Raw genomic sequence first — 15,383 nt, 5'->3', positions numbered from 1 at the left:
TGCTAACAAAGATTTTGCAACTAAGTTGGTACTATGAAATTTAATAAACAAAACACACTTTAGTCAACTATTTGTAAACAGATACATTATTATGTACCTGGTAGACCTAGAAGCCGCTGGATCGATGAAATGATAAAGTTCTGCGGAAGTACGTGGCAACGCAATCCACAGGCAGTGACGTCCCGTGGGGGTAGGCAGATTGAGCGTCGCTTGGGGTCGGCAGTCACCCGAAGGGCGGCAAATCGAGGAGAATCATTAGGTATATTTAGAAATAGCTACCTAAACTTAGTAATAACGGAAATATCTTTCCATTAAAAAAATCAGCTCACTGGTTGGAAACAAAGTGTATTAAATACTATAACAGGCTTAACAGGACTGTAATTTTTATGTCGGGTTCGCGATATCTAGTTTACTTCCATTGTCCTTGGACGTCGCGTCCTTGGTGATCAGCAATGACATGCGCAGATTTGCGAATAACATTTGAATTATAGGTAGGTACATACTTACGTAATTTAAAATTTATCCAAATATTTTTCCAGTCATTCGCGAGTTTTGGAAGTTGTTACATGTATTTTAAAATTCTCCTATCTGAAACCGTGGACTCGCAATATTTGTCTATTGAAGCAGAGATGGCATTTAAATTAGAATATAGGTCTTTTTAGTAATGTATCCATTTCTTAGATATTGGTGTCATGAAAGGATGATAAAAAATATGGTAAGTATTAAAAATTGGAGCGGCAATTTGTCTCGTCACTTTCCACAGGACCGAGAGAAGTGGAAGCACCTTGAAAAGGCCTTCATCCAGCAGTTGATAGATTCAAGCTTCTGATGATGTTTGTGTCACCAATTTTTTTTTCGACCATGTCCGATCATAATAAGATCATATTATGAACCTCCACAAGGTGAAGGTTTGTATTAACAGATTAAGTTTTTACGATAAATTAAAGGATGTCAGCTACTTGCTCAACCTATTAGTACCATACTCTGACTCATACATAAATTGAAAAATAATACGAGCACTTGCCAGACTCAGGATTCGAACCTGGGACCCACGACGCTATAGGCTGACGCTTAAGCCGCGCGGCCATCATGGACTCTAATGCATAGTATGATTACAGCATTATCAAAACCGGGGCTTACCCAAAGCATGCATTTTTGTAGATAGGCCCCTGTGATCTTTAAAAACCTAATTTTAATAATTGCATTGAGAATTAATAATTTACATAGAGAAATAATAAAAGAGTCATACAAAATTTATATTTAGTGACAAAGGGTGTAAAAACTAAGCCATAAAAGTACCTACATAGTATTAATTAGATAGGTACCTAACCTAACCTAACTTGTAAAAAATATATTTACAATATAAAATTACATAATTATTGTCACCAAAGAGCCGGAGTGCACAGTTAAGGGGGAGAGGCATATGATATAAATAAAAAAAATCAATTTATACACATTTATATTTTTATAAAAATCGATGTTTTTTACAATAAATCGCTAGCCTACTATTGGTTTGTGACACAGACCAATTCAAATAACTTCAATAATTAGCGGGAAACGAGCATTACATGTACACATGCTTACTACTGCGATTGCGTTTGGTTTAGAATCAAACTTTCTGTTGGGATGTTATTATATTCAGCTATATATCTTATAAATAGTGATTTTACATAGCACTTATACACCGTAATGCTTTATTTTAAGTTTTTGTTATGTTCCATATCCACAAAATGCACAATGTTTTTCGTTTTTGTGGATATGGAACAAATTATGGATATGGAACAAACCAAGATAATATTTTTTCCTATTTTTGTATTACAATACGCGTATTATTTCATTGTTACTGTGTTTTCATCAATAATAATAAATACATTATAGGTCATTATATTTATCATTTAATGCGATAAGAAAAATTGTTACAATATAAACATTAAAATAATCTTGGTAGGTAGGTAAAGATTGAAAAATGACATAATATAAATTTCTAATAATAATACAATATCATCGAAAAAAAATAAGAAATATAAAGGGAAATACGGCAATTGAACGAATTATACAAAGGTTTCCAGAAAAAAAAATTGTCATTAATTAATGCTTACAGTGCAAATAATGCTTTGAAAAAATCCTTATCATTTTGTGACTTAATGTTAACGATTTTCTTGTTTCCTGTTGGAACATATTTTTTAAAAATAGGAATTTGAGGTAAAATATTGCAATTACTATTTTGTAGGTATACGAAGTGGAATCCATTTTTTTCTAGAGCTACTGGAAGGGGTAATTATATTATGACGAATCAAATTAATTTAAATGAATTGATCATTGAAATCCTTTCGCCATTTCACATTGGACAGATGACATCGTTTTTCGTATTGTAAATGCTTTAATTTTGTGAATTGAATATTGGTAAAAGCATAAGAGGCTGCAATGACTTCGTAGTCGAAAAAATCAGCCTCCAACATCTGTAAAACATAAAAAAAATCATTTTTTCCTATGAAATTTTCAATATATCTAAGTACCTATCGAATCAATGAAAATGGAGAATAAACCTCCCAATTTCTTAGGAAACGTTCAATTATTACGCTATGCGCAGTATCTAACTTTTGTAATGTTCCATGCCCAGGCTCAGAAAACTTTTGTTCAGTTACGTTTTTACGGAATTTTTTATTTTGAGGTACCTACCTACACATTTATCCGATCACAAAATTATATACTTAATTTTTATGGTTGGAATGTCACGAATGATCTGTGTCAGTATTTTGATCAATGCACTTGCCAAAACATTTCCAGATCTGCCATTTAGGAATTCGTGCCAAATACAATAATTGTATACAGTTTTATTTATATTGCAATAAGCTGTAAAATTAAAGACATTCAAGCGCTTTACAACATCTTGCCGCAGCAACTCGCTCACATAACAGTAAAACCATAGCATACCACATCCTTGACCAGATCGACGCCAAGAAAAATAGAGGAGGAGATCTATGCCTTCAATGGATCCCATCGCACATGGGCATTGAGGGAAATGAAAGGGCAGATGAGCTGGCAAAGGTAGCCGGCCATTCAGGGGTACCATATCAGTGGATACCAGAAAACCTGGACTGGAATGAGGCTATAAAGAAAATGTGCCATAGTATGTGGATAGATTTTCACCATAGGGCATCATTAGAAAAGGGGAAATGGAGTAAGTCGATTCTACCAACACCACGAGAGGTGCCCTGGTTTGTAGAGTCTTCTTTGACGAGGAATGAGCTTAAGTTAATACTGAGGCTAAGAACAGGGCACACCATGGGCAAAAGATTTGATGTCCTCATGGGAAGAAGCGAATCGCAGCTCTGCGATGAATGTCATGTTTTAGAGGACATTGTACATATAGCACTGCAATGCCCCAAATATGAAGTTCACAGAGTACAGCTGCGAATTGCAGATATCTATGAGAATGTCGACGAATTGAAGGGTGTCCTGGCGGTGGGTAAGACGGAAGAGTTAGGCAAAATTGTAAAGTTATTTAACAGAATAGGAGTGAGGACCTGATCGACGGATCCCCTTCTAGAAGAGAAGAGGCGATATGACAGCGAGTCGCAGTCAAAGCCTCGGTAAAATCACAAAAAAAAAAAAAAAAGACATTCAAAAAAATTTGATACGTTTGCCTTTGGAAGAGAAAAAAACATTTTCTAAATCAAATGTTATCAGAAATTCTAGGGGAGATGGAGAAAAATCCATTATTTACTTTAAAATTTATATTTATAATAATACAATACGAATCACAAACAAATTAAAGCCAGTCAAACGTTATGCATGACCTAACTAAATAAACTGACGAATTTGCGTATTGTTTTGTTCTTTGTCCACATTCTTCCAGGTAAAATGCGCAATGCCATTGGTCGAAAAGGATATGGAACAAACCAATACAACTTATAATATAGCGTAGCGAATTATTAGTATTGGTTTGTTCTATATCCGGATATGGAACAAACCAATCCAATCTTTTGTGTTATTTTTATGGATTTGGAACAAAACTATACTTACAACTAGTTTATTTCAATATTTTTTGGTCTTTTTTCACTGGATATGTAACATAACAATACTCAATGACCGTTTTACGTAAAAAAGTTTTTTTTGATAAAAGTGGTCTGTGTCACAAACCAATACTAAGCTAGCGAAATATAAAAAATATTAAAACGATGAATTAGTCAAAAATCTAAACGACAAAAAATCTAAAACTTAAAAAACTAAATTTTAATAATACATATGACCATAAAATATAATGTAATAATAAGATGTGACCCTGTAACGAATTCTCTTTTTATTACATTTTTTTACAATTGTAAGTTTATCTTTAAATAAAAAAAAAACAAAAAGTCTTTCTAATGTTTTGAGATACATATTTATTAATTAATACAGTTGAAATTGTAAATAATTATCAAAAAAAAATCTCAAATTACAAGCTTCGTATTTTTCCGCTAGGTTCTCTGCTGGCACACCTCTCCCCCTTAAGAAGCGTATACCCTACCTACTAGGTACCAATACTTTTTGACTAAATACTATACTATATTTTTTGCGACTGCATAATACATTGGTTTCCAAACTTTATGTTACCACGCCTCCCTTTTAAAAAATCTAATCTTGGCGCCTCTTCCCCTTTATTTCATTAAATAAACAAGGTTTTGCTACTTATATTATATTATATTCATTTTTTAATTAATTTGCTTTTCATGCGATGAATAGGTATGCTTGTTTATTACCACAATCAATTTCAATAGAAGTCAATCCAAATTCATCATCGTTCATTGACAAATGGATTCTATCATGGGCCCCACATCCTGAAGCGGGCCCCCAGGCCAGGATCTTTGGCAGGCCCACCTACATATCGCTGAGGGCAGTGTGGTGCTCTAATATAGGGTTTCCTAAATTATACACGGGAGTTATCATTTAAGTATATCAATCATCATTTAGGTATCACATCAAAATACAACGCACAACCACTTATTTAAAAAAAAATTACATCTCTGAAGCAAAGCAGCGCCGCAGGCGACTTATTTTTACTATTAATAGAATAATGTAAAAAGTGCATTAGCAAAGTAACCAAGAACTCAGTAAATAGATTTTTGTTTCCTTCAATATCTGCTGCAGAAATCATTTGAAAGTGGAAACATGACAAACATTTTTTTTTTGTAATTTTGATTTCCAAAGCTCCAATTTTTTATTAATGCATTAATTTTGTCTTTTTAAATCAGTGAATGCATTAGTCGTCCTTGCATTGATTTATTCATTGATTTTTTTTAAATTCCAACCAAATAGACAAGTTTAACAACAAAATTATAGTACATAAACAAATTTGCCTCAAATTTCAACAGTATGATTGACCCTTTTATTTCATTTTTTCACGAGATAGCCAGCGCGCTTCACAATGGTATAGAAGTGAGGTACCTACCTATTATAAAATTGGCCTCCATATTTTCAGACAGGTTTGCAAACAACCTTTTATAGGACTGTTTTTTATGTAGTTTATAAGTAGCGGCCGTTTTATAAAATATGCATTTGCAAACTGTAAACCTGTGGCTACATTAATTTTGTTAAACTTTTCACGCCTCCCAGCTTGGAAATTGCTGACATAATAGGTAATTAAAATAAAATTCAGTAACAAAAAGATGGCAACACTAATTATTGTCGATATGTAGTTTTCAATGGAATCTGACGTACCACGAGTATTGCAGCTTGCATATTATTAATCCGTAAGCAAATTAACAAAATGGATATCAAAATTGAACCGGAAGACGATCTACTACATGAGAAAACCACGGAGCTATCATCTGATATTACAAATCAACATGTGTATTGTAATGAATCCCACAACGAAGTCAATTCAAATGTCAATCGGCTTGATGCATTTGTGAAACAGGAATATGAAAATCAAGATAATATTACGGAGGTATATTTTGCATTAGTATTTTATCATTTGTACCATTATGTTAGTTTATATAATTTGTTGTTATCGGCTCCGTTATCGACGATGATGTCTGAACTTGACACCACGGTCAGCGTAGGTGGCGAGTTTCGGTAATGGTAAATAATTCTATAGTGGCACCATAGGCGATTCGTGCGTGTATTGAATTGCTTGCGACATTTCCTGTGTCAATGCTAGCAAATAATACAACTAAAACTGCAAGCCGCGTTTGTCGTACCAATGGTGCCACTGTAAAACGATTTACCTATACCTACGTGGATGCCCGACTGATTTTTATGATAAAAACCAATAATTATACCCTTTAACTAAGAGTAATCATTACTGAGAATAACGGTGATGGATGATACAGCACTGGCGAAGGATGGAAGTCGGCTGTTAAGATCCGACATAAATAGTGCATATTAAACTTTGTAAGGCAAACGTATTTGTTTTTATTAAACTGATACTACAATGTGTAGAGTGTTTGTAAGTGTTTAAAATTCAATTAAACCCTGCCTAATTCAGGCCATAATAGTCATTTAATACTAGTTTATCTAAAAACAATAATACGAGGGTGGGTCAATAAGTCCTTAGAAAAGCCGACAGGTGGCGCGACTAGTACTGTAAGCGGTTTGTTTTCATGCAGCGGCACTACCGATTCAGTATGCTGCGAAGTTTTAATCAGATTGGTCGGGTTGTTGTTTTTTATTTTCGTATATTTAAAAAAAAATTTGCTTGTTTACAAAAATGGAGAAAATTGAGTTTAGAGCTGTTATTAAACATTTTAACATAAAAGGGTTAACAGCAAAGTAAATAAAAAATGAGTTGGATTTAGTTCACGGCATATCTGCTCCTTCACTTGCAACTATTTATAACTGGTTAAATGAATTTAAACGTGGTCGTACATCAACAAAGGATGAACCACGCTCAGGACGTCCTGTAGAGGTGACTACACCAGAAATGATCAATAAAATCCACGATATGGTGTTAAGTGACCGAAGATTAAAGTTGAGTGAGATAATTGAGGTTACAGGGATCTCAAAAGGTAGCGTCATTTCTATTTTACATGACAAATTGGGCATGAAAAAAGTTTCTGCAAGATGGGTGCCGCGTTTGCTCACAGTCGACAATAAACGCAATAGGGTGGTGGCCTCTAAAGCCCTGTTGTCGCTCATGCAACGCAATCCGGATGAATTTTTTCGTCGCTTTGTGACTGTAGATGAAACATGGATACACCACTATACTCCCGAGACGAAAGAACATTCAAAGCAGTGGATTGCGAAAGGCGAACCATGTCCAAAGAAGGCGAAAACCGTAAAATCAGCTAGTAAGGTTATGGCTACTGTATTTTGGGATGCACGTGGAATTATTTTCGTTGACTATTTGGAAAAAGGAAAAACAATAACAGGGGATTATTATGCATCTTTATTGGACCAGCTAAAAAACGAAATTGAAGAAAAACGGCCTCATTTAAACAGGAAAAAAATCCTCTTTCATCAGGACAATGCCCGTGTTCACACATGTTTACGATCAATGGCTAAAATTGAAGAATTGAAGTTCGAATTGGTCGACCACCCACCGTATTCGCCAGATTTAGCCCCCAGTGACTTTTTCCTTTTCCCAAACTTAAAAAAATGGCTAAGTGGACAACGTTTTTTTTTCAAATGAAGAAGTCATCGATCGGACAAATGCTTATTTTGAGGACCTTCCGAAAACTTATTTTTCTGACGGTTTAAAAAAAATTGAGAAACGTCTAACCAAGTGTATTGAGCTCCAAGGAGATTATGTTGAGAAATAAAAAAAAAATACAAAAATAAAAACTGTTTTAATGCTTTTTTCTAAGGAATTATTGACCCACCCTCGTACCATATAATACATAAGTAGGTATAATATATGATATACTTATACAATAATAACATAATATAATACCATCAAAACACGTGAGCGAATGTTTGTTCTTCCCCCACTCCAGTGAAATTCCCTCGCTTTTTGTTGAACGGTAATTTTCGGTGGAGTGGGGGAAGAACAAACATTCGCTCGCTTGGTCTAAATGCGGCTTAAGTTGGCCTTTCGTTAACATCACTATTTCAGAAGCAGTATGTACCTAAATTATAAATACATTAAATGTATTTTGTATTTTTACAGAAAGTTCATATTGACACGAAAGACGTGAAATCAGAAGTGGATATTCAAATTAATAACTTCACTGAGCACACTTCGGAATGTAAACCCTCTAGAGGTCCCTCAACAAGCCACGTAAGTGTTGCTTATTACCACGTTTTTCTTAGCTCGTATTATTGTTTGTCCAGTAGTTGTTTATCCAATACAAATCTTGCAATCGATTTTTAACTAACTTTCCGACTAGCTAGACATTTGAAACTTTTAGAATATATCAGAACACAATGCAAATGCATTCTTTTAATACTTTTACCCATCTTTAAGTAGAATTGAATTCATTTTCAGTTAATTCTGTTTTGTATGAAAAGTTATTTCGGAAGATATCCGTAATCCAATTCACTATTATTGGTTGCAAGGGGGTGGTCCTAGCAACTAAATTATTAATATATACGTGCGTTACCTACTATGGAAATCAAAATAACATTTCAGTATTCTATATTTGTTTGTTGCAAAATAGCAAAAAAATGATTTGTTGACAATCGCCTTATTTTCCTAAATTATTATTAATACATAGAATTGTCAAGTTTATATGATTCAACAGAAAATTTTAAAACGGGGTACCTATATAAAAAGTTCTTTTTATCTTGTAATTATTTTAAATATATTTATAATAAACGTTAGGTAAGCAATTCTTAGACATGAAATATATTTCGGGAAGGGTTACCAGATGCTACTAGTGAAGGGTGGAGGTAGTTTGTGGAGATTCTACGTAAATAATGCAAACTAAACTTTGTCGGTCACACTTGTTTGTTTTCATGGAACTAAGAATAATACAAATTACAGATGGTATTTGTAAGTTTTTAAAAATCTGTTCAACCCTGCCGTAGCCAATCCATAATAGTAGAGGTAGGCTGTAGAGATCCCTAAAAAATAATCCACACTTTGTAAGACATACTTATTTATTTTCATTTACCTAATTACGAACACAAACTACTTCGAATAAGCCCTGTCTCATCCAAACCATATTAGATAGAATTAATATTCTTCTATCTAGAAAATATCGAATAGTATTCGATTTATATAATATAATGTTCTAATAGCATAATTATAGATAGATGTTAATAATATGTTATCTAATATCTATTATGCGTTGCATGGCCGCCACATCCTGAAGCGGGCCCCCAGGCTAGGATATTTGGTGGGCCCCCCTACCCAGTGCTAAAGATAAAGACAGTGTGATACAATAGCGTTTTCCAAATGGTGTTCGCGGTAAAATTAATGTGTACTTATATTATTTAGTGTTTTTTTGATATTGTAATACATCCATGTGGCGAGTATCGATACACAAATAAAATTTGTATCGTACAACCACATAATTTTAAATAATAACATTACTGAAGAAAAATAGCGCCGCAGGTGACTTTTTTTCAATATTAGAGAGAATTTGTGAAGAAGTGTTTATATCACTTGTCTGGTCGAATCTCCACGCCGGGCCCTTCCTGAACTCGGGCCCCCAGGCTAGAGCCCTGTCAGCCTCCCCCCCCCCTTTGCGGGGACCATGATGCGTTGCTTTGGGCAGGGTTAATCTGATTTTTAAAAACTATCTAATGCCATCTGAAATTTGTAATCCTAGTTCCATGAAAACTAATAAATGTGACTGAAAAAGTATAGTGTGCATTATTTAACACCCTACCTCCACTCCTCGCCACTGATCGATACTAAGGATATATTTTTGCCGGAAACAAAAAGCAAATGAAAAAGGGTTGGCATTCCCTTGCGATTTTTTCTCAGATATTTTTTCCGACCATGTCCGATCCTAATAGGATCATATGGGCCTCCACAGAGTAGAGATTTGTATTAACAGATTTTTGGTTTTTACGAGAAATGGATGTTAGCCACTTGATCAACCTATTAGGTCCATACCCTGACTCACACACAAATCGAAAAACAATAAGTGTACTTGCCAGACCCAGGATTCGAACCTGGGACCCACGACGCAATAGGCCAACGCTTAAGCCGCACGCCCATCGTGGGTTTTAGTTTAGTTTGCATTATTTAACACCCTACCTCCACTCCTCGCCACTGATTGATACTTAAGATATATTTTTGCCGGAAACAAAAAGCAAACGAAAAGGGTTTGTCATTCCCTTTCGATTTTTCCTCAGATATTCATGGTATTTAATAAAAGTGTTTGTTTTATTTTCAGGTAACTGCCGATGTAAATGCTATCAATTCAAATTTATACTACATTAATGAAATTCAAAAAAAGATTTTAGTTTTTAAGAAAGAGTTGTTTAATTCTGAATTGATTGCTGTCGTTGAATTGGAAAAGACTTATTTCTATGATAAACATTTTGTTTGCGAAACTTGCTTTAAGTTTTTTGCTACATATGATGCAATGAATACTCACAGGTTTTTTCATAATAATTTGAATAATGAAAAGATTGAGACAGAGAAAGATAAACAAAATGGAAGAAAAATTATTAAAAATGACGAAACGGGATGGAAACATTGTGACAAGTGTAATTTCAAATGTAGATCACGTAAAGAAATGCTTAAACATAAAATATCTCACGATGGCACCAAGCTTTTCAAATGTTCCGTTTGCAAATACAAATGTCACCAATCGAGTGCATTGAAAAGACATTATATGAAACATACTGGAGAAAAGCCATTCGAATGTGACGTATGCAGCTACAAATGCGTTCAGGCGAATACTATGAAGGTCCATAAAATGATACATTCCGGAGAGAAACCATTCAAATGCGATAAATGCAATTACAAATGTCGCACATCTAGCGGACTGAAATTACATAAAAGAAAACACATCGGAATAAAACCGTTTGAATGCGATATTTGCATCTACAAGTGCGTTGCAGCGAAAGGTATGAAAATTCACAAAATGACACACACCGGAGAAAAGCCATTTAAATGTGAAGTATGTAGATATAAATGTATCACGTCCACTGGGCTGAAAATACATAAAATGAAACATACATTAGAAAAGCCATTTGAATGTGTATACTGCAGTTACAAATGTGTCACATTCAGTGGAATGAAAATACATAGAATGAAACATACTGGAGAAAAACCATTTGAATGTGATGTGTGTAGTTACAAATGCATTGTAGCAAAAGATATGAAAATTCATAAAATGATACACAGCGGAGAAAAACCTTTTGAATGTGAAGAGTGTGGTTACAAATGTATTACATCCAGTGGACTGAAGAAACATATAATGAAACACACTGGAGAAAGACCGTTCAATTGTGAGGTTTGTGATTACACATGTATCAAATCCAGTAGACTGAAATTACACAAAATGAAGCATTCGGGAGAAAAACCATTCGAATGTAATGTATGCAAATACAAATGCACTACAGGCAATAAACTGAAAGTACATAGAATGAAACACACCGGAGAGAGACCATTCGAATGTGATATTTGCAATAAAAAATACAATACTAACAGTAAACTCAAAATACATAAAATGAACCATACTGGAGAAAAACCATTTCAATGTGAGTTGTGCAGTTACAAATGTGCCAGAAACAGTCATCTGAAAATACATATGAAGATACACACAGGAGAAAAACCACTAGAATGTGATGTATGTAGTTATAAATGTGTGACAAACAGTAAGCTTAAGACACATAAAATGATACACTCTGGTGAAAAACCATTTGAATGCGATGTGTGTAGTTATAAATGCATTACAGCTGGCAAACTAAAAATACATAAAAGGATACACACCGGAGAAAAGCCATACGAATGTGAAGTGTGCTGTTTTAAATGTAAAACGTCGCGTCAGTTAAAAAAACATAAAATTATTCATGCCTGAGAAAATGTTGCGTTTTGAGTACCGCTTATATTATGTTTATAAATAAATCGTTTAAAATCGTTTAGAAAAAATACATGTTCAAACACGCGCGTTAACATCATTTTACTCCCTACTTCAATTATAGTTTGTCAATTTATGGCTACGGCCGTATGTTGTAGATTAACCACTGGGGAATGCCAAAAGAAATGGCGTATTTCAAAAAAACACTACCTTATTCTTAGGTCAATAATTATTACAAAGCAATTATTATTCGTAGGATGTTTATCACACTTGAATGGTCAAAGACATAGCTTATAATTAGTATCTTTAGGATTATCTTCAAATGTGTTAATCTTGCCCATTTTTTGAATAATAAAATGCCCAATTCTTGTCAAATTTGGGATCACAGAGATTATCAATATAATTTTTTATCGTAAATATTTCACTATAATAATGTCGACATAAATTATACTGATGGTTTTATAAATGCGTTTAAAAATAATAAATGTAAAAAATCTTAACACCACCGCACACTTATGTACTGAAATATGACTATATTCTAAAACATTAGAGCGAGATGTTTAAAAGAATACTATTTTATGTAATAAAAATACTTTATGCAGTCATCAAATGTTTAAAATAAATATAAAGGATAATAAGGCTTCAAAATTATTTAAATAGATTATCTACAACGTTTAAGGTATGTCCAGGATCATGCTTTGAAAATAGAAAAAAAAACTCCATTTTGACCCACGCTGAGCACGTCCGCCCTTGAATAATATGCTTCTCTTAATCTTTCCCCATTGCTGCTTATTGTAACCATCTTGAAATTCCGTCATATGAGAAACCAAGACTTTTCAACCCTCTTGTTCCTGGCTGACCGCAGTAAGCTCTTTCACTTGGTCGATCATTCTAGAGGCTACCATTTTCCAGGTTATCTGATTAGCTTAACAATTAGTCCAAAAATTGCAGGATACGTGTCACACATACTTTTATAAGTCTTTCCTTTATCTGTGGTCTCTTATGATTGTCTATTCGCCATGTGCTCTGTGCAAGAAATACGAAGAATTTGGCGCCAACCCCACAATATAATATCTAAGGAATTAATTACCTTCCACTGTCATGACCTCGTATTTCATGACTCGACACTAATGTTTTAACAAATATTTTTTTATTCAACGGATAATTCACAAGATTTTGAGAATGTAACATTTCATATATTGAACATACATTACTTTAAAACACCTCAGATATATACAGTGACGTCCCTTGACAAAATTCCGCCCCTAGGCAGCGCCAAAATGCCGCCCCATTTTTTATACAGTATTTTTTATCATCCTTTCATGACTTAATTATCTGAGAAATGTGTTGAATGGATACATTACTAACAAAATATATACCTACCACTATATACTAATTTACAATATTACGAGTCCACGGTTTCAGATACATTTAAAAACGAGTAACTGGCAAAGCGGGTAGGTGCATACTTACCTATAATTCGCAAACCTGCACGTGTCATTGCTAGTTATCAAGGACGTGACGTCCAAGGACAACGGAAGTAAACTAGACATCGCGAAACCGACATTAATATTACAGTCCTGGTAAACCTTTTATGTTAATTAATACATTCTGTTTCCAACCAGTCAGCTGATTTTTTTAATGAGTATATATTTCAGTTATTACTAAGTTTAGGTACATATTTTTATATAATATACCAAATGATTCTACTCGATTTGCCGCCCTTCGAGTAACTGCCTCCCCCAAGCGACGCTCAATCTGCCTACCCCCACGGGACATCACTGGATATATATATCAAATCCAGTCGAGCATCGTATTTTTTTTCAATTATGATTTTTTTCTGTTAGTTATATATCTGAGTATCTGATGATACCTACATATCTTTTGTATCTTACATTCTCAATCTTCTCTTCTTCATCTTCTATCTATCTTGTGAATTATTCGTTGAATGAACGATATGGTTTGACATTGAGAGCCGGGCGTCGGTAAGTAATTAAGGTAATCAATATTCCTTGATTTAATACACAAAAACCAATAGTCAATAATACCGCAATTCGATAAGCATTTCATGTATGTCTTACTAGTTTAAATTGTCGTAATTAGATAGGCTCGTAGCATAATTGGTTAATACACAGTTGGCGCGATACCAGTGGTCACACGAGTTCAAATCCCGTCGAGCATCGTATTTATTTTTAAAATATGATTTTTTTTTAAGAGGGTATATAATATCTAAGGTATTTTCAAGTCATAAATGTTAAATATTATTTTCTTGACAATTGAAATTCCCCGATCCTTAGATATAGTGGTAAAACGTATCATCGCATGCTAATGTGCTGAATTTTGTTGTTAATTGGTATATTCCGTTTCAATCTATAACTTCAGTCTATTACTTTTTTTTCGACCGTGTCCGATCCTAATAGGATCATATGGGCCTACACAAAGTAGAGGTTTGTATTAACAGAGTTTGTTTTTTACGAGACATGGATGTCAGCCACTTGCTCAACTATTAGGTCACACACAAAGTGAAAAACAATATGTGTACTTGCCAGACCCTGGATTCGAACCTGAGACCCACGGCGTGATAATCCAACGCGCGGCCACCGTGGGTGTTTTAGTTGTGCTTAGTGTTTTCAGTCTATTACCAATCAAATCTAACTAACGGCTTTGTTAATAATTGAAATTTTCTTTTATGATTTTATTGAAAGTATTGATTTTTATTGAACATGTTGTTATCTGTATTAGGTTTTAAATAAAATGGTGAGTCTCGTAAGTAATATTGATGTGTTTTGATTATACCCATCCAAACCCAGTGTGTTGATTATATCCATCACACCCAAGCACAGACATAACGTAAAAACTAGGTAGGTCTTAAAACAATTTTGATGACACCTGCAAAGCTGACTTCATTGTTACAATTTTTTTTAAGTATGTATCTACCTAAGTACCTACCTTTTTTATAATACGGGGGAATCTCAATAATTACTGTAGGTAGGTAGGTACATGCCCGGAATTGAAATTTTCCAGCTAGGTATATATTAAGTGAAGTTTCTGCAGCATGTTTCATTGAAGTTCAATTAATTCCCGTCATCAAGTTTTATTTCCCGCATTTGACGTCTTAAAAACATATCATTCAAAATGCAAATACATTTTAATGTATTTTAACACATAGGTACTTACTAATACTTGTGTTTGTACATAAATAATGCATGGCAACCAATGAAATTTTACATTACATACTTTTAGATTATTAGCTTATAATCAGTATCTTTAGAATTGTCTTCAAATGTGTAAATCTTGCCCATTTTTTGAATAATAAAATGCCTAATTCTTGTCAAATTTGGGATCACAGAGATTATCAATAGGTATAATTTTTTATTGTAAATATTTCACAATAATAATGTCGACATAAATTTTATTAATGGTTTTATAAATGCTTTTAAAAATTAATGAATATAATATAACAAGTCTTAACACCACTTT

At 33.8% G+C, this 15,383-nt stretch overlaps 2 protein-coding genes across 2 annotated transcripts in view; one reads left to right on the top strand and one right to left on the bottom strand.

The window, feature by feature from the left end:
* Positions 1-1,450: 1,450 nt before the first annotated feature.
* The window catches only part of LOC147076768 (uncharacterized), a 32,458-nt gene continuing 18,525 nt past the window's right edge, over positions 1,451-15,383 (bottom strand). Inside the window, exon 3 of the mRNA XM_085941353.1 lies at positions 1,451-2,459. Within this exon, the coding sequence (XP_085797479.1) occupies positions 2,304-2,459 (156 nt within the window). The 3' untranslated portion in view covers positions 1,451-2,303. The remainder of the gene's footprint in view (positions 2,460-15,383) is intronic.
* Positions 5,693-12,974, top strand: LOC147076770 (uncharacterized). Its single transcript, XM_085941603.1, has 4 exons — positions 5,693-5,929; positions 8,090-8,200; positions 10,269-10,418; positions 12,855-12,974. Exons 1-4 carry the CDS (start codon positions 5,750-5,752, stop codon positions 12,972-12,974), a joined length of 561 nt encoding a protein of 186 aa, XP_085797729.1. The 5' UTR covers positions 5,693-5,749.

The sequence above is a fragment of the Rhyacophila brunnea genome, unplaced genomic scaffold (assembly GCF_057557595.1).
Source record: "Rhyacophila brunnea isolate RB1 unplaced genomic scaffold, BYU_Rbru_1.0 scaffold_13, whole genome shotgun sequence".
Taxonomy (NCBI): domain Eukaryota; kingdom Metazoa; phylum Arthropoda; class Insecta; order Trichoptera; family Rhyacophilidae; genus Rhyacophila; species Rhyacophila brunnea.
This window is presented reverse-complemented; position numbering and strand designations above follow the sequence as displayed.

Coding starts and splice junctions, on each gene's coding strand:
- LOC147076770 (XM_085941603.1), top strand. CDS start 5,750: ATGGATATCAAAATTGAACCGGAAGACGATCTACTACATGAGAAAACC. Junction 5,930..8,089: donor ATCAAGATAATATTACGGAG/GTATATTTTGCA, acceptor GTATTTTTACAG/AAAGTTCATATTGACACGAA. Junction 8,201..10,268: donor GAGGTCCCTCAACAAGCCAC/GTAAGTGTTGCT, acceptor TTTTATTTTCAG/GTAACTGCCGATGTAAATGC.